This window comes from Oncorhynchus keta, chromosome 19, assembly GCF_023373465.1.
Source record: "Oncorhynchus keta strain PuntledgeMale-10-30-2019 chromosome 19, Oket_V2, whole genome shotgun sequence".
Taxonomy (NCBI): Eukaryota; Metazoa; Chordata; class Actinopteri; order Salmoniformes; family Salmonidae; genus Oncorhynchus; species Oncorhynchus keta.
Window position 1 is genome coordinate 52,984,130 of NC_068439.1, and position 19,691 is coordinate 53,003,820.

The window sequence follows — 19,691 nt, forward strand, 5'->3', positions numbered from 1 at the left end:
GTATTTGAGCGATTTAAGTTAAGAGTTGTGATTCGCACATGCCTCTGTAACAGTATGGGTCTGGAGGGTATAACATCCTGTCCTGGAAGGTATAACATCCTGTTCTGGGGGGTATAACATCCTGTTCTGGAGGGTATAACATCCTGTTCTGGAGGGTATAACATCCTGTTCTGGAGGGTATAACATCCTGTTCTGGAGGGTATAACATCCTGTTCTGGATGGTATAACATCCTGTTCTGAAGGGTGCGCTGTAGAACTTGGAGCTGTTGCAGGTGGGCCCCATTTCCATGGGTCCCAGCCGTGACTTTGGTACGCCATGTTGGTATGATGTGACGATGAAGGAGATGAGCAGTTCGGGGTACCATTTGACTTGTTGAGGAACACTCAAACAAAGATAATTGGGGACTCAACCTTTTAAGGTTTCCATAGAGCTAGTAAAGGCGGTGTTAGTACATTGAGGGGTACAATACTACCTTGTGCCTCTGGAAACATTGAGGCAGCGGTAGGGGACTATGCCCTCTGATTGTCTTATAGACGAGAACTATCTATGAGATGTTTGTGACATATAACACACAGGACAGTGATTGCATTTGAGTAATGAATGAAACAACATGAGGGAAAATGGTTTGATTTAGAACCATGTAGGAGAGTTTCGAGCTTAGCTTGTGTTAACCCCTCATATTGGGATAATGTAAGAAAACAGAATGGTCACAATGAATTAGATAAACTTGGAATATATGCCATAATTTTCAGTCTATATAAAAATATTACATTTCCAAAACCATATAGAGTTTAAACATGTAACATAGCTTGTGCTTGAATGAACTTAAGCTTATACATTGGCACTAAGATATCGCCAAACCCTGACTATTTATAGTTTTTCTTTGTTCGACACTGGAATTAAATTGTAAGATTTATGTTCATTCATTTTGAGAGTTAATTTTAGATAAATATGGGGTAAACCACACTTAAAAATACTAGTTAGTAACAATGCAACTAATATTGAGTTAACATAACTCTAAAGCATTTTAAGGTAACTGGGTAAATAAAATGTAGGAGTTACCTTGCAACTTAAAATGTTAAGAAGTCAAATCAAGAAATATTTTTCAATGAAACTACACTTTTTAAAGTGTAATTGTATAATCTATGTGAGATATTATACAGTACTATAACTGACTTAAATTATCATTATCTCTTATTTTGTTGCAAATTCTGAGAATCATTTAAAAATGATTGTTTATATTATTCTCCACTAAAACTAAAGTTGTATACAGCTTTGGCATGTTCTATTTGTTTACTTTAACTCCAAACACAATCCGATTTACGGCTTTCATTTTCATTAACTACCTACCCAAAAATGAACAGAAAAATATACATTTGTATGATGATACAGGGAATGATTAGGGAATGGTTATTGATTCAATTTACTTTTAATCTAACTATTTATAAATATTCAATTTTTTCCTTTTGATTTAATCATACAAAAAATTGGGATTTAAAAAGTTGCTCACAGTATAATTTCAATATAAAATGGTGTTTTCGGTTTCTACATGAGAAGAAACTGGAATGAAGAAGGTTGGGAAACAAGCCACTAAATCACTGGAATTTCATGGACTCAGTTAATACAAACAATTCTAGGATTTAAGTTTCATGACAGTTTTCTCTCTCAAATTTAGTTGTATGCAAATTTGCATTGTCTTTTATCTCTGTTATCTGTTGCCCGGTTTCATAAAGGTTCTTAGCCCCTTTACCCAGCTCCTATTTCCTAGTTTTTCTCAGATCTGAAAGGATATGATTGGTGTAAGCAAAGGGACGGGATAGGACCTAGGATTAGAGGAGGGAGACTGGAAAGAAACGGGGCTGTTATATTCAATTCATATAATATTACATTTCCCCCCAAATTGCCATTTTGTGCATTCAATTAGTCTTAATGGTATCAATGATTTTATACCACACTTCATGGAGTGGCAACATTCTATAGGCTACCTTACCAACAAGATAAGACAGTTGAGAGTGCACATTCACTGTCACTTCTATTTATGGTGGTCCTTCTGTAGCTCAGTTGGTAGAGCATGGCGCTTGTAACGCCAGGGTAGTGGGTTCGATCCCCGGGACCACCCATACGTAGAATGTATGCACACATGACTGTAAGTCGCTTTGGATAAAAGCGTCCGCTAAATGGCATATATTATTATTATTATATATTATATGGTGGCTTGAGCAACATCTTCCTCACCTATTGATTGTAAAACAGTCAAATTGGTGACTAAGTGTTACAAAAAGTATAAACTCAGTTAACACAGAACTAAAGTCTTAAGTAATTGGTCAGATTCTCAATTAAGTTCTGGGTCTATATGTGTTAAGAGAAGAGATTGGAACCAGAACAAAGTGCTCAACCCTCTGGCTTTGCATGTTAAGGGCAAGTCTATGGGACAAAAGTTCCCTCCACTTTCCCGAAATTCGAAAGATGCTAATACCTGCAGAATCGTGTCCAAAGCACCAGAACTAATGCTGCTCGTCATGCATCACATTGTATCATGAAATATCTACAGTACCATTTAAGTTGGCGTAGTCTGTCCACGAGAGATTACATACAGTAAGAAACTATTTAAAATATATATTTGATACACAGTAGCCTAGTTAGGGATGGAAGGAGGGGGGTGCTGAAAGTCACTCTGTGGTGCTTATGGAACAAGACATTCCAAAGTATTCAACACATCCCATTATAATTGCTGTACTGGTCCCTTATTATTGATTAGTTCAATGTTCAATAGTTCACTTGTTCAAAATCGACAGTGTCTTCAGAAAGAATTCATATTGATATTCCGCATTTTGTTGTGTTACAGCCTGAATTCAAAATGGATGAAATAGATATTTTTTCTCACCCATCTACACACAATACTCCATAATTACAAAGTGAACACGTTTTTAGACATTTTTGCAAATGTATTGAAATGTATATATAACACTAAATTGAGCTCAGGTGCATCCAATTTCGTTTGACCATCCTTGAGATGTCACTACAACTTGATTGGAGTCCACCTGTGGCCAATGAAATAATTTGGACATATTTAGAAAGAAACACACCTGTCTATTTAAGGTCCCACAGTTGACAGTGCATGTCAGAGCAGAAACTATACCATGAAGTCCAAAGAACTGTCCATAGATCGCCGAGATTTGCGATGAGGCATATATCTGGGGAAGGGTATAAAACAATTTGTTGAAAGTTTTCAAGAGCACAGTGTTCTCCATCATTGGGAAACTGAATATGGGAAAAAAATATGGAACTACCCAGACCCAGTGTAGAGCTGGCCGTCGGACCAAACTGAGCAACCGGGCAAGAAGGACCTTGATCAGAGAGGTGACCAAGAACCCAATGATCACTCTGACAGAACTACAGAGTTCCTTGGCTGAGATAGGAGAACCTGCCAGAAGGACAACAGTCTTTACAGTAATTCACCAATCTGGGCTTTATGGGAGTGGCTAGACGGAAGCCACTCCTGAGAAAAAGGCACATGACAGTTGAAGTTTGCAAAAAGGCACGTGAAAGACTCTGAGATCATAAGGCAAACGATTCTGTGGTCTGATGAGACAAAAATGGAACTCTTTGGCCTGAATGCAAAGCACTATGTGGATGCTTTTCAGAGGCAGGGACTGGGAGACGGCTAAGGATAGAAGGAACAATTAATGGAGTGAAATACAAGCAAATCCTCAATGAGAACCTGCTTCAGAGTGCAATTGACCTTAAATGTCCCCAAGCATACAGCCAAAGCAACGCTGGAATGGCTTCAGAACAAGAATGTGAAAGTTCGTGAGCTGCCTAGCCAAAGCCCATTGAAAAGCTGTGGAAAATCTTGAAGATTGCTGTTCACCGTTGCTCCCCATCTAACTAAACAGAGCTTGAGGAAATCTGAAAGGAAGAATCAGCAAAGCTGATACAAACATAGTCGAGACAACTAAAAGTTGAAGCCGCCAAAGGTGCTTCCACAAACTATTGACTTAGGGGTGTGATTACTTATGTAAATGATATATTTCTGTATTGAATTTTCAATACATTTTCATTGTGTGAAATAAAATCTGTTTAATCCATTTTGAATTCAGGCTGTAACACCACAAAATGTGGAATAAGTCAAGGGTTATGAATACTTTCTGAAGGCCCTGTAGATCTCTACATAAGTAAATTGTTTTTTTGGCTCCGGCTCTGGTTCTCTAGGGGTTGTTATCAAGGGGAAACCCATGTGTTTTGTTTAATTTGGGTGGTATGGGAATGATTAGAATGACATTGACAGGTATGACATGGGCCCACTGGTGTACTTCCTACTCCACAGTTCCAGACTGGCACTCCTGCGGCCACCGCCCAAAGAGCGCTTGCGGGTCTTCTGCTTCTTGTTGTCCCACGTTGCGGAATTGTCCGATGGCTGGGAGCTAGCAGGGCTGCTTGCACCCTCCTCTGGCGTTGAGTCCCCAGCTATCTCAATGCGGGGAGGGTCCATCAGGTCTGTAATTCTAAAAGCAGCTGGTTCCGGCTGGCACATGACAGACTTGTCCTCTGTGTTCTGCCTGAAGAGCCCGCTGGTGCCAGCCTGGATGCCCACAGACACCCGGTCCCCGGTCTGTGTTGAGCCGTCACTTGCGCTCTCACGGCACAGCGTCCACATGTTGTAGCACTGGGTGAAATTGAAGAAGTTGCTGTTGAAGGTCTTGAGCTCGCCGCACACGTCCCTGCGCAGCTCGGCCAGTTCGTAGCGCATGGCCGAAATCTCGTCTTTCCACTGCATGTTGAAGGCGGCCACCATGTTGGCAGACTCTTTAAAGGCCTGGATGGCCTGAGGTATGGGGGGATCGGGGGCGGCAATGGAGGGGGCAGCAGGGATCTGGTAGGCAGGTGGTGAAGTCAGGGGGACAGAGATGGCTGTTACAGTGGAGCTTGTGCTGTGCTGGCTGCGAGCTACAGCGTTCTCCCTCTCCAGACGTTCCAACTCCACATAGGCCGAGGAGCTGGCCCCGTCGTCGTCTTCTATCATGTCCTCGTTTAGCAAAGAAGTGCCTTCCAGCACATCATATCCCTCTGGAAGACAAATTTGAATATGCAAATAGATGGAGATTCAAAGGGAGGGAACAGCTGGAGTGTTATGTAACTGTGACGCCCAAATGTTCCAACCTAGAGTGTGCATACATATACCTACAATATGAATACAGTATGTGAGTAAAATACCACAACTACCCTATCATTCCAATGGATATATCAGATAAAATACAATATCGTTGGAACAAGGATTTTGACTGGTTGCATTGAGAATATAGAGAAAGGGGTGAACAGCTAGATGATTTGTTGATCATCAATCCCCTGCGAATATGATTACCCTTTTATCAAATTATGCATTTGTGATCCCTTTATCAGATGCATTTGTGATTGTTGAAACTCGAAAAAGAGACAATGTAAAACGTAATGAAGAGGTGCTCTTCAGACACTGAAGTGGTCTCCAGAATTAGAATGCTCTCTAACACAGCTCTATCTGGCATACTAAAATACGGAAAGGAATTATTCAGCCAGGTACACTGAGCCACTTGAGCGATGCATTTTGACTCACATACTGCAGGCTTTTCATGGTGTTTTTACACTGCCTTCTCACTCATCTGAATGAACATCAACCCTCCACAGTCTTTCCATCTTTTCACTGCACTGCACCATGGGAAGCGGAACCCCGTTGGTTCCTAGCGTAAGCCATCATTACCAATCAGTTTCAAATGAAAATACCATTCTCTGAATTAAATCAAAGCATGGTTCTCCCCCGCAAAAAAAATCTTAAGTGTTTTCCGATTGTTTCCTTTTCCTTTTTTTTTGTGCAACAGAAAAGATGAAAAGGGAATGAAAAATCACAACTCAAGTCATTGGGCCGAGAAGCAGTTATGAACCCTATTGAACATATCAGGTCCCTCACCATGAGGTTGATTGGACCATGTGGAGTTCCCAGTGGCGGGTAAATCCTCCCCCCCCCCTCCCCCTACAGGGCTGCACCAGGGAGGGGCTGCAATCCCACAGTCAAAGACAGCTGATAACTTCCACGCCAAGGGTCAACCCAGCCACATGTGGCCTTTAAAGAGGTTGACTTTCATAGGAAGAAAAAAAACCACAAGACTACTATGACAAATGCTCTCACATTTTGACTGTTGACAGTGACAATGTGATAACATTCAGTGCTATTTCATGGCTGAGAGGTACGAACACACTATGTGTTAGACTGGAAAGTACAGCTTTATCATATACTTCCACCAATGAGTCGCTGTTAGCGCACTTGAAAATAGAGACACTTCAAACAACTCGCAAAAGCCAGTGAGGCACCATCATCACATATACAGTATAATTCTTGAATATTAATGCATATGAACAAGGAATTCAAGGCCTCTGAGTTTTGTGAGTTGTTCGGACCCCTGTTGGTTTCTCATTGTGTTTCAATCAGATTTTTCTATCCCGCTGTTCTATCAAAGTGGTCATTTTTTATCTTTTGCTGAGAAGGCAGTGCAAAAAAACACACATATATATATATATATATATAGCTAGATATATGTATGCGTGTTGTCATTAAAATACCTGTGACAGGCATCCAGCTGTTCTGTCCCCCTGGTTATCCTTCCAGAGATGCATGGCTGGTCAGATTGGGAGGGGGTGTTGCTCTTCATCCCAATGGGGCATCATAGGATCCCTTCCCCACTCAAGGGCCCCGCTTGCCTTGACATTCTTGCGTTTTGGTTGGTAAGCGATTTAGAATTCAGATCTCATTTTCGAATTGTATAAGTCAGTGGCAATGGCCAGTCAAATACTGTGGATCATTCACTTCATTTCAAGGCCATTATTCCCTCAAAAATGACACCAAATGGTCGATACCATGTCAAAAATATTTGCAATACGGCTTGAGTTGGAGGCATCAGGGTACAGCCAATTATTTCCCTGAGGATCACTAACATATCCTGTTCCATAGCCCAGTCGGATGTGACTGTATTTTGAGAGAAAAAAAGGCCTAGACAACTACTCATTAAAAAATACAAATATATGCAGAAAACGCTGGGAGTAACCGACACCCATTTGAGAGCCAATTTAGTGAGCCAATTGTGAAGCAGACAATTTGACCAGAGAGCTTATTGGGTGAAAGGAGTTCAGCAGGTAAGACGGTGGGATTGGAGGACTTCCTTGATCCTCAGTATTTCAGTCACATCGTAGGCTGGGGGGTTTCTGACTGTGCAACCCAATTGAGCATGACAAGATAAACAAACAAAAAAACTCCAGATTGTACAAGAAAACAGGTAAACCAACAGAAAACAAACAAATGCAGAGGTCTAATACAATTGATTTTATAAAATGTGTTGATTTAAAAAAAAAAAAAAAATCCCGGTCATAATATTGTCAGATGAAAAACGTCATATGAAATGATAGTATTTCAATAGGGTTCATAGCTTTACTCTTCCAGGCATACACCAAATGCACTAGATCAATTAGGTTAGAGGCAGCAGTGGTTCTGTTTGCACAAAGAACCAGATATGTTGAGGTTTTTGACGATGACATTGTGTGTAAAATGTTGCACAAAACCTTCCCTGAATGTTTAATATCAAAACAGCAAATACTGCAACAAATCGACTTGGTATCCTCACAATTACTAAGACGATGTTTACATTATTCTACATTGACATTTTCGTCATTTAGCAGACACACTTACAGGAGCAATTAGGGTTAAGTGCCTTGCTCAACAGCACACCGACAGATGTTTTCACCTAAGAGGTCAATCTAAATGTGAGATTTAGGACAATGAGAAAGTGTCTTAATACGTTGGCCCTACAGAGTAAAGTAGCTTTTGACATTTCTTTTGCGAGAGCGCTACTGTAGTCGAAACCTCTTCGAACCGTGTCAAACTTCAGGTCAACTGATCAATCTCCCTGAAACACATGATTGCCAGACTACCTGATGAAAGACCATTGAATATTATCTTCTGATCTGGCTACATCAAAAATGATCACTATTCCAAATGAAAGCTTAATTTATAAGAATATCTCCAAATGTGGTTTTATGCAACACAATACAACAATATAGAATAACGTAATATATATTATGCACGCTGAATTGACTCTACTAGTAAGTTCCTTTGTGCAACCAGTACCCTATCTGAGTTTGTTGACTTACCGTATGTCGTTTACACATTTTTGCTGTCTTGTGTTCTGTGGGCTTATAAGCCAAGATCAGTTAGAGACGCTAGTGTAATGAACTGGTCAAACAAAGCATGGATGGGGGAAACCGAAGACCTCTCGAGCAGACTATGAGCCTTCCTAACACTCTCTAGAGGTCTTTACAGCCCTCCTCCAACCACTGTTCTGTTTCACACTTAACCCTTCCCTACCCGACTCACACTCTCTACACACGACACATATCTCAACGAGATTATCATGCTCGATACAAGGCCTGTTTCTCTTACACATGCCAAGTGCTGTGAGTGTGACTGTCGTGTGTCGTGGGTTTAACTTCTCATCGGGCTGGTTTGAATGAGTCCCCCTCCCATCCTCTACTCCTGGGCCAGCTTTGCCACCGCCACACGTGACGAATCAGAAAGCGAATCAGAAAGCTAAAGCTAAGGGTAATGATGTATATGGACTGTGCAAAGCAACACGCTTGCAAGCAAATCCCTCAGAACACTCAGGATATGCAGAGGCAAGACAAACAAGAGACACACAACAGTGACAGTAGCCAAAAGGAAACGACCGGAATCATTCAACCCAGCATCTCTTAAAGCTCAAGGGTACCCCCCACTGTACATATGTAGGTATGTACGCATGTTATAGAATGTATGAGGAGTATGTTTTCTAAGCCTTCTCTCATTTTTCTTTTGATTGTCGTACTGTTACCTGTTGTGGATCTGAGAGTTGAAGTGACAGTGGAGGATGTCATTGAAGGCAAGCAGTCGTCGTCTTGGGAATACCCAGCCTGAATTGCACGCAGGTAACTGTGGCTTCGAGTGCGGAACGAGCCAGGCAGGTCCAAGGCCTCCACGGCCTGGGATTCTACTTCGCTAAAAACGGACTCGCAAACTGACTCAAACTGGCCATTGACCTCAGTCTCACTCACCTGAGAGACAAAAACAGGAATAGCAGTCCTTAATTTTTCCTCTTCCTTTCTCTTTCTCACTTTGACTCTTCCCCTTTAGCACAGTAAATATGAAGGAGTGTTAGCATGGGAAAGAATAAACAAGCAGATAGAACCAGCAAATGAAAAACAACAAAAACATTGCATCATTTTGGTCCACCGTTTCAAGACGTACTATTCCACTGCAGGCCATCGTCATAGTAACATACGTTACTACTGTGACAAAGGGGAAATCAGGTGTCCTTTCAAGAACCTATTCAAAGGCAGAGATGACGGTGCAACACAGTATTAAAAAAAACGACATGCGGTTAAACGGAATTTCAATGTTGCGAATATATATATATATATATATGTCCATCGCAATGCACCCAATATAACGGCAGGCGGGAAGCCGTACTAACGTCATCTGTGTGAGGTGATTTTTTTTTTTGAATAGCACCAAGGTCGGTTGAGATATTGTGCCAAACGTGTATTCCACTCCATCTAGTCTATATTATGCAGTGCATAAAAGCCTGCTACTATGTAATATAAATGACTGCAAAGGATGTATAAAATCATTGTAATCTTGTACCTAATATTCAGCTGCAACGGACAAAATGCATGCTTTATAGTACATCTCCTGCTGTTCAAATATAAAACATTGCCTGGACCGACTGAGCAGTTCAACACAACTTCTAGTGGTGTGCATGAACTTACTTAACGGCTAACTTGAACTTGTAATGTGATAAATATTCAAGTGAACAGATATGTCCAGTATGGTACTGCTTGTTTTATGCAACGTCACCAATCGCAAATCTATGGACTTCACACGCGTAGTTCTGAAGATGTGCACTGAACATAGTCAAAATCGGATTCGTTGTAAATAAGCATTACCAATGACAACTCAACCTATCAATAAAACCTAATCCTGCAGACAATAACGGCTAAACATCTCATGGAGTGGGGGGGAGGGGGGGATCAGGTTGTGACTAATGTATTTCTGTAAATAACTATATTATTTTTGCCACCCCTTTAGCAAACAACAGAAGGTTCCACCCACTCTACCAACATGGTGGCATCTACAGTATCTCTCAATCCTCCTACTCCTCCAGGGCTCCTGGTGTTCCCCCTGTGAGGGGCCTGCGTGGGACTCACCTGGCTGACGCAGCTTGCCTGACTGAGGGTGCTAACCGCGCGCATGTAGCTCTGGTTCCGGGATCGGAACTGAGGGCCGAGGGGTATATGGTGTTGGGGGTAGTTGGTGGCTGGGTCCAGGGTGACACTGGGATGGGGCCGCATCATGTCTCGGGTGGTTTGCAAGTGGTAGCTCTGACTGTACAGAGAGAGAGAGACAGAGAGAGAGAGAGAGTGGATAGACAAATATGAGAGGCATTGTGAGTCAGACACAGGGCTGTGGTGGTCATGACATTTTGTCAACCGGTTATAGTCATGCAAAAGACTGCCGGTCTCACGATAATTGACTGTTAATTAACAAACACGTTTAGCATCTCCAGGCCTCCACACATATTGTACAAGCCGCTGATGTGCGCCTTTGGAACACCTACATTCAAAAAAGTATCATGAATAAATGCAATATATATCATCGCAATAAATCTCTTATTTATTCTAAACATGATGATATTAAGAAAATGTATTTCAGAATACGAGTTGGCCTACTGTTTCTTATCTGGCAAAGCACCATACATTGGTTGTAGGCTTGTTCACTTAGCAGACAAGATACAAGTCCCGTGCCACTATTTTACAGAGGATGTTTCGACATTTTGTTACGTTACAAACTTATTCTAAAATGGATTAAATAAAAACATTTACTCAGCAATCTACACACAATACCCCATAATGACAAAGCGAAAACAGGTTTAGAATTTCTTTTTAATTAATCAAAAATCAAAAACAACTTATTTATATACAGTGCATTCGGAAAGTATTCAGACCCCTTGACTTGTTCCATATTGTTACGTTATAGCCTTATTCTAAAATTGATCAAATTGTTTTTTCCCTCATCAATCTACACACAATACCCCATAATGGCAAAGTATGTAGATTGGTGAGGAAAAAAATCCATTGAATCAATGTTTGAATAATTCTGTAACAACAAAATGTGGGAAAAGTCAAAGGGTCTGAATACTTTTGGAAGGACAATGACCTTTTATAGTAAGAATAATGTCATTTAACTTAGCTGAATAAAATAGAAAGGATATTTTTCCCATTCCAGAGCGAATATGCATATGAAATGGCTATGTGGAGCTTAAAAAGTGATCATTTGAAACACATCCTATACACTAGATTTAGAGGTTTTTGTCAAATGTGGTTGTTAATGATACACCCCTTAGAATGTCTTAGAAATCAAAACCGTAATCCTTGCCTCAGGCTGCACACGCTGTTCTCTCATCAAGTGATCATATTTTCATCTGTCAATTTAAACCGGGTCTTCACTTATGTAAAATTAGTTTAGATTAGAATTGCCCATTCTCAAATGGGCAGGAACAGGGACAGGGGTAAAAATACATGTCATCCGTATGCACTCGAATAGCGAATGGAGGCTGCCTTCCCGCCGGTTCACTTTTCAATCATGGACAAGCTGCTCCCATTTCATAGCAGAACATGTGATTAATATGAGCATCTGAGAAATAAATATAGTAGCAGCTGAGCTCCTTCTCTTTTTAAAGAAATGTCTGGGCTTATAAGAACACTTCTTTGGAGTTTGGAGCATAGCAAAGGTAACCATTCCATCCAGTGTGTATAATAATACCAGCCAGGTCACCCGGGATACAAGGCAGCTTTCGACGTCCCATCCATGTCCACTAGGGGCAACATTGAGCGCTGTTGCCTTCAAGTAGCATCAGCCTCCGATTACAGAAGTTGCAAGTTCAAATCCAGCGATAGAATGTTGTTTCGGTTATATTTATTTTAAGTCTATCCCAAACCTTAACCCTTACCTTAACCATTCGGAGGTAATGCCTAACCTTAAAAATGCAGAGTTAATGCCTAAACGTAACCTTAAAACACATACAAATGTTATATTTGGAACAAGTCGAAATTTGACTTTGAGAAACATGGGCGAACGTCTAATGTTGTCGTGAGACTAAGAGCTGCTTGAATAATACAGGCCACACTCAAAAGCTATTACTGGAATTAGTTTAATTTTGGAGTAGAGGCAAGACTAATTATGTACCAAAGACGTAAATAAAACGTTTATTGTTTTTCTGCCGTGCCTTATATGGGGTAGGTTATGTATTGTATAATAGCACCATCATTATTTTAATTCCTGGGTTTTTGTATGCACAAGTGTATGCATAAGACCTAATATGTGTAACGGCTGTTGGTGGAAGAAGGTGAGGACCAAGGTGCAGTGTGGTACGTGTTCATCCTTTTAATAATGGAACTGAACACTGATTAACAAAACAACAACGACGAAAACAACCGAAACAGGTCTGTCTGGTGCAGACACAAAAACAGAAAACAACTACCCACAAAACTCAGGTGGGGAAAGGCTACCTAAGTATGGTTCTCAATCAGAGACAACGATAGACAGCTGCCCCTGATTGAGGGCCAAACAACAAAGAAATCAAAAACGTAAAAAATTAACATAGAATGCCCTCCCTAGTCACACCCTGGCCTAACCAAAATAGAGAATAAAAACCTCTCTATGGCCAGGGCGTGACAATATGCGTATGTGTGTTTTGAATGAATCATCACCTTAGAAAGCGCTGTCTATTTCGTTGTAAGGCTTTAAAACAACATCCACAACGACCATATTTACACTCAGTTTCAACCTGTTGTTGAACTTCTTTCTTCAAGATGATCGATGAGGTGAGTTTTAAAAGCATGACACTGTTTTGAAGATAAGTGGTTCGATGTGATTTTTGATTGCATTTGCATTGATGTCAGAGTGGTAAGAGGGACAATAGAGCCCTGAGTACCAGGCCATTAGGACCTGATAGGACCGTTAGTGAGTTGGGTACCACCAACGCATGTCCAGAGTTCATAAAAGGAGATTACCGTGACTCAAAGGTCACGTGGAATTTTACTGTGGTCATATCTCATGACTTCCGGTGTGGCGGTAAATACGCTCACCACAACAGTCCTAGTCAGACATCCCTGGAAAATACTCAGGGCTAAAGACCCAACAATGTCACATACTGTTAATCGGGTAACCTGGCTTACATGTAGTACAGATGTATCCAGGTTACGTTGTGTTGTGGTGTGACCAGCAGGGTATTGGTGTGCCCAGCTTATATCGCTCACTGAATATAACACTGTGCTTGCGGCGAAAGTGACTCATCCTCCTACAACATTAGCAGCATTATTGCAATCAACTCTAAACTATGATGACACGTGCAGATATCGAAAGCCCCAAAAACACGGGTGACTCGCTCGCCCAACAATTACAGTTTGCACATCCCACCTACACCTCCCATTAGTAAAATATAAGCTTCTCAGAGCTTCAGTAATAATGGAGCGTGGAAACGAGGCTTAATGTGTGTCTGTGTGTGTGGGACAAAAGCAGGAAGTGAGACAAAAGCAGGAAGTGAGTAGATTCCCAGTGATATGACGAACTTGCACAATTGGTGGCTGACTAAATACTTTTTTGCCCCACTGTATTTTATGCTAATATAATTGCTCAGATGCAGAGATTTTGTTTAACAAGTAATACTTTTTTCCCCAAAACACGATGAGGTCTAAATGATTGCCACCCCTGTTTTAATACCTTTCAATAGCTCACCTTGCAAGGATAACAACACTGAACCTTTTTCTAAAATGTTTAATGAGATTGGGAGGTATCTTGGACCATTCCTCCATACAGAATCTTTCCAGATCCTTGATATCCTTCGTCTGCACTTATGGACTGCCCTCTTCAATTCAAACCAAACAACAGGTTTTCAATGGGATTCACGTCTGGAGACTGAGATGGCCATTGCAAAATGTTGATTTTTGTGGTCAATGAACCATTTCTTTGTGCTTAGGGATACTGTCTTGCTGGAAACTTGCAGCCATGTTTCAGCCTCCTGGGAGAGGCAATCAGGATTTCGGCTAAAATGTCCTGGTATTTGTGTAAAGTTCATGATGCCGGTGAACTTAACCAGGACAAGTGGAATCAAAATAGCCCCATAATATTAAAATCCACCCCCATATTTTACAGTAGAGGTTCTGTTCTGCATATCCATCTTTCTTTGTAAGCAAAGCCCACCATCGGTGTGCATGCCTCTATTATCATGTCATCGGACCACAACACCGGTTCTAATCCAAGTGCCAATGCTGTTTAGCAAACTCCAGGTGTTTACATTTGTTGGATGAAATGAAAATGGAGCCCTTTGGTAACACACACCAGTGGTGGGTTTTGCATCAAAAGAAAGATTAGCATTTTTTTTGTTGCATACAATTTGTATTTATTATTTATTTTATACAGTCTTTTTGCTCATCTTTATCAAGGGTGCCAATAACTATGAATCTGACTATATGTGCTGAGTGAGACGTATCAACCTCTCCTTTATGAAGACATTCAAATAAATAAATGAGATTTTATTGTCAGACTATTTATTTTCATGTTTAAAACCTTGTCCTTTGACCATGACATTGGAGAGAAGTGACAGGGTTGCCATAGCCTTGTCAACAGTGCTGTGATAACATGATGCACATTTCCTCTGTAAGGTGAAGGGCAAATATTGAAATAGCAGTTGAAAAACGTCAGATATACCTGCATTGGTCTGTGACACTCACCAGCTAGAATACTTATTTTATATCAGAGCTGATGAACAGAACTGGGTTCCAATTACTAAACAAAGGCAGTGAAGTGGCTGCTAACCAATTGGCCAAACAAATGTAGCAAAGCTCTTAGTCATGCATTTACACAGGTTGTTGATGCACTGGGGTAGAATAGGAACATGTCACAGCCAATCGTAACCAAGGAGTTATTCTTACTCTGTTGCCCAGCAACATCGAATGACATGTCTAAATCATGCATGCTCCCCCTAGAATGTCCCACTGCAGACAGAGGTCACAGAGACATGAAATGGATATAACAGCCAGGTAAAATAATGTCATTGTTTTAGCAAGCCAGAGGTGTATACAGTATAACTACTGTAGGAGAGTTACTGTAAAAAAAACAGGCAGGAGGGACACAAAAATGACAAAAACATTGTTGGCAGTGTCTGACTTTGATGAAATTCAACGATGAAAGCCGGGGGTTAGGGTTGAGAACAGCTTGCAAAAGCCTAGAGTTAGGGTTAAGTTTTTTTTAAATGGCGTGTCAAAAAGGCGGAGGCCGTGTTCAGAGTTTTGAAAGGGGCTCAAGATCCAGCCAAGATAAAGGTCAGAGCTTTTGCATTATTTACGGTAATCCATGAGCCACTATCGGAGCGAAAATATCATTTTAAATCCTGCCATCCAATCTAATGTCCAAACCAAGATTACGAGCACAGTTATTTAAAGTATTCAGTAATTATTCAGTAATGCAGCCAAATGTTTACCCAAAGCCATGTCAGTAATGCTGTGTAATATATAATTCACACCCGACTGTCATTCCTGTAACAATTCATAAACAATTGTTGCCTTGTCTGTAACAATCCCAAAATATATGACAGTATATTCTAGAGGTCGCCCGATTATGATTTTTCAACGCCGATACCGATACCAATTATTGGAGGACCAAAAAAAGCCAATACCGATTAATCGGACGATTAAAAACATTTAAAAAAATGTAATTTATTTATTTGTAATAATGACAATTACATCAATACTGAATGAACACTTATTTTAACTTAATATAATACATCAATAAAATCTATTTAGCCTCAAATAAATAATGAAACATGTTCAATTTGGTTTAAATAATGCAAAAACATAAAGTGTTGGAGAAGAAAGTAAAAGTGCAATATGTGCCATGTAAGAAAGCTAACGTTTAAGTTCCTTGCTCAGAACATTAGAACATATCAAAGCTGGTGGTTCCTTTTAACATGGGTCTTCAATATTACCGGGTAAGAAGTTTTAGGTTGTAGTTATTATAGGAATTATAGGACTATTTCTCTCTATACCATTTGCATTTCATTAACCTTTGACTATTGGAAGTTCTTATAGGCACTTTAGTATTGCCAGTGTAACAGTATAGCTTTTGTCCCTCTCCTCACCAGGAACCTGGAACACAACGACAACAGCCACTCTCGAAGCAGCGTTACCCATGCAGAGCAAGGGGAACAACTACTTCAAGTCTCAGAGCGAGTGACGTTTGAAACGCTATTAGCACGCACCCCGCTAACTAGCTAGCCATTTCACATTGGTTACACCAGCCTCATCTCGGGAGTTGATAGCCTTGAAGTCATAAACAGAGCAATGCTTGGCGCACAATGAAGAGATGCTGGCAAAAAAACACGAACGTGCTGTTTGAATGAATGCTTACGAGCCTGCTGCTGCCTACCACCGCTCAGTCAGACTGCTCTATCAAATCATAGACTTAGTTATAACATGATAACACACAGAAATACGAGCCTTAGGTCATTAACATGGTCGAATCCGGAAACTATCATCTTGAAAACAAGATGTTTATTCTGTCAGTGAAATACGGAACCGTTCCAAATTTTATCTAAGGGGTGGCATCCATTAGTCTAAATATTACTGTTACATTGCACAACCTTCAATGTTATGTCTTAATTATGTAAAATTCTGGCAAATTAGGTGGCCCAAACTGTTGCATATACACAGACGCTGCGTGCAATGAACGCAAGAGAAGTGACACAATTTCACCTGGTTGATATTGCCTGCTAACCTGGATTTATTTTAGCTAAACATGCAGGTTTAAAAATATATACTTCTGTGTGTTGATTTTAAGAAAGGCATTGATGTTTATGGTTAGGTACACATTGGAGCAACGATACGCACCGCATCGATTATATGCAACGCAGGACACGCTAGATAAACAAGTAATATCATCAACCATGTGTAGTTAACTAGTGATTATGATTGATTGTTTTTTATAAGATAAGTTTAATGCTAGCTAGCAACTTACCTTGGCTTCTACTGCATTCGCGTAACAGGCAGTCTCCTCGTGGAGTGTAATGAGAGGCAGGTGGTTAGAGCGTTGGACTAGTTAACTGTAAGGTTGCAAGATTGAATCCCCCGAGCTGACGTGTCGTTCTGCCCCTGAACGAGGCAGTTAACCCACCGTTCCTAGGCCGTCATTGAGAATAAGAATGTGTTCTAAACTGACTTTCCTAGTTAAATAAAGATTAAATGAAGGTGTAATTTTTTTTTTTTTTAAACGGCCAAATCGGTGTCCAAAAATAATCAGCCATTCCGATTAATCGGTCGACCTCTAGTATATTCATCTCTCACACTCCACACTTGCACTCGTTTGGTTTAAACATACCCTGGTAATGATAACCAGTACAGTGTCCATTTTAGAACATCCTCAGCCTCAAGCAGGAGTGATGTATGTGGCTGAGGGTGTCCTGAAACAGACACAGTAACCAGGATGTAGTGACAATTCATTATTGAAAACCAGACGTACAGTAGCTCTAGTCGAGACACTAATGGTCCTACCTTTGGGGTTCTATGTGGGGTCTCTGCATAGCTGACTTGAGGACGAGGGCGTCGGGTCGGATGGCCTTCTGGGGTGAGGTCTTGGGGCTGCCATCAGATTCACCACCAGAGTCGTTGTCTTCTTCTCCCATGGCTTTGACGTAGCTGCTGCTGCGCATCCGCCGACACGGGATCTCCTCGTCCTGGTCCCCATCCTCTGGGTATCCACTCCACTCATCCTGAGGCACCTGTGGCAGAGAGTAGGGTTGAATATTTTTACATGGCTTAAATAATTCAACATTCAACAAAAACAGTTCTGTAGGAATGAGGTTTGGGAATTAGGCCTAATACATTATCACAGCATATTGGCTATACACTTGGCCTGCCAATATTGTACTACCCAGACCATATTATATTGAGCTTTGATAACAAAATAGATCAGTTGGTGTAACACTTGCGAGGCAAGTGTTTAACCGGAGCTTAAATTGAAATCATTCGCTTTTTTATTTTATTGGACTGAGCTATTGGACTGAGCTCGGAACTCAAAAATCTCCAACTTCAGCGTATTCAAAACAACTGGGAACTCTGGAAAAAAACTCTGTCAACTCTGTTGACAGTGCTGAATAAACATTAACTCACTCATAAAAATAGCAGCTCTGTGGTCATGGTTTTAAAAGTTGTGAAGTCCTACGTAGGGTCGTATCAGACATACTCAATTTTAGCCACAGATCTACTGGTCCGCCGGGTAGGACAAATTAAATAGTTCAAAAGAGGAACACTTTGACAACCCGGTGTGCAGAGCTTCTGAATCAAGCAAACCTACCGCCAGCAGTCCAACACGAATAATAATAGAAAAGGAGAGCAAGCCTTTATCGTTGGCTTTTCTGCAGAAATGTTAGGTGATCGAATATGAATGCCTTGAAGATTGCGATCGACCGGTTGGCAACCATCGCAGTACTCCATTGTAATTATGACCTTATTACACACCTCATTCAAATCATCAAACCGGGAGAGAACATGCAAAGATGGTGCAGGACATGCGGCCTACAAAGTTACAATTAAAGTCTAGCAAATTGATTGAATTTGGAAATATAACTGGGCCTATTTTAGATTTGTATAATTAGTAGGCAGACTCATACCTCGCCTACCTTTCACAATATGTCCCCTGGTAATTTGTAACGTGAGCATGAGTCTACTTCGTCTTTCTGCCTCTAAATGTTGCTTCATTCCCCTCCTCATTTTCAACAGTGAAGTTTCGTTGTCCTCGTCTTCTTCGTGGTAATGGCATGCTTGAATCATTTAGGACTAGAATAAGACGCAGACGGCTTTCACTTCTCTTCACGAAGATTGAATGGGTATGGGTGAGGGGTACAAAATAAATAACTGATTAGCCTACCGCCATCACGCATTCTCTCTCCTCCCCGTCAGTTCTATTGGCTGCTGTATATAACATTCCGCAAATAAGAGCTTGGTATCCCTATTCCAATAGTCTGTTGGTAAACTATACGAAATGCAAACAAACACAATCCAGTCAACTATTCTAGTCTAGTTTTTCGTGGGACTCGAAGAGCGAAGGAGCGTTTTTTTAATGGCCAGCGGTGCACAGGTGCGTAATGCACAAGAGACAAGAGGCTATACACTTTTGCATAACCCATCATTCATTAGATATATGGCTTACACTGCATTTAATTTATTACCTGAAAAGGATTATCTATTTTGGATGCAATTTGAAGGGAATTGATGCAGAGAGAGAGAAAGACGGCGAGAGCGTGCTCGCGTATGTACTGATTTAAAGCAACGATATTCAAGTGATAGACTGCAAAAATATGTATATCTAATGTACAATTAATAAATAAGGGTACCACCGAAAGCCAGAAGGAGATGTATAAATTAGACGTGCATTCAGTCCTTATATTACTGTAACATAGGCCATGCTGCAGCAAATGTAGGCCTACCTGTCACAAGAACCGTGATGAGATCATACATGCATTGTGAATTGCCCTCCTCCTGATAAGCAGTGTCTGGCCCCCACCCTGAGCATTGATGATTGATT

At 40.8% G+C, this 19,691-nt stretch overlaps 1 protein-coding gene across 1 annotated transcript in view; it reads right to left on the reverse strand.

Annotated features, from left to right (window-relative positions):
- Positions 1-2,881: 2,881 nt before the first annotated feature.
- Positions 2,882-19,691, reverse strand: part of LOC118398463 (disks large-associated protein 2) — a 126,011-nt gene continuing 109,201 nt past the window's right edge. The window contains exons 3-6 of the mRNA XM_035793833.2: positions 17,660-17,886; positions 10,262-10,439; positions 8,890-9,109; positions 2,882-5,068 (exon numbers count right to left, since the gene is read on the reverse strand). Coding sequence (XP_035649726.1) covers positions 4,272-5,068; positions 8,890-9,109; positions 10,262-10,439; positions 17,660-17,886 — 1,422 coding nt within the window. The 3' untranslated portion in view covers positions 2,882-4,271. The remainder of the gene's footprint in view (positions 5,069-8,889; positions 9,110-10,261; positions 10,440-17,659; positions 17,887-19,691) is intronic.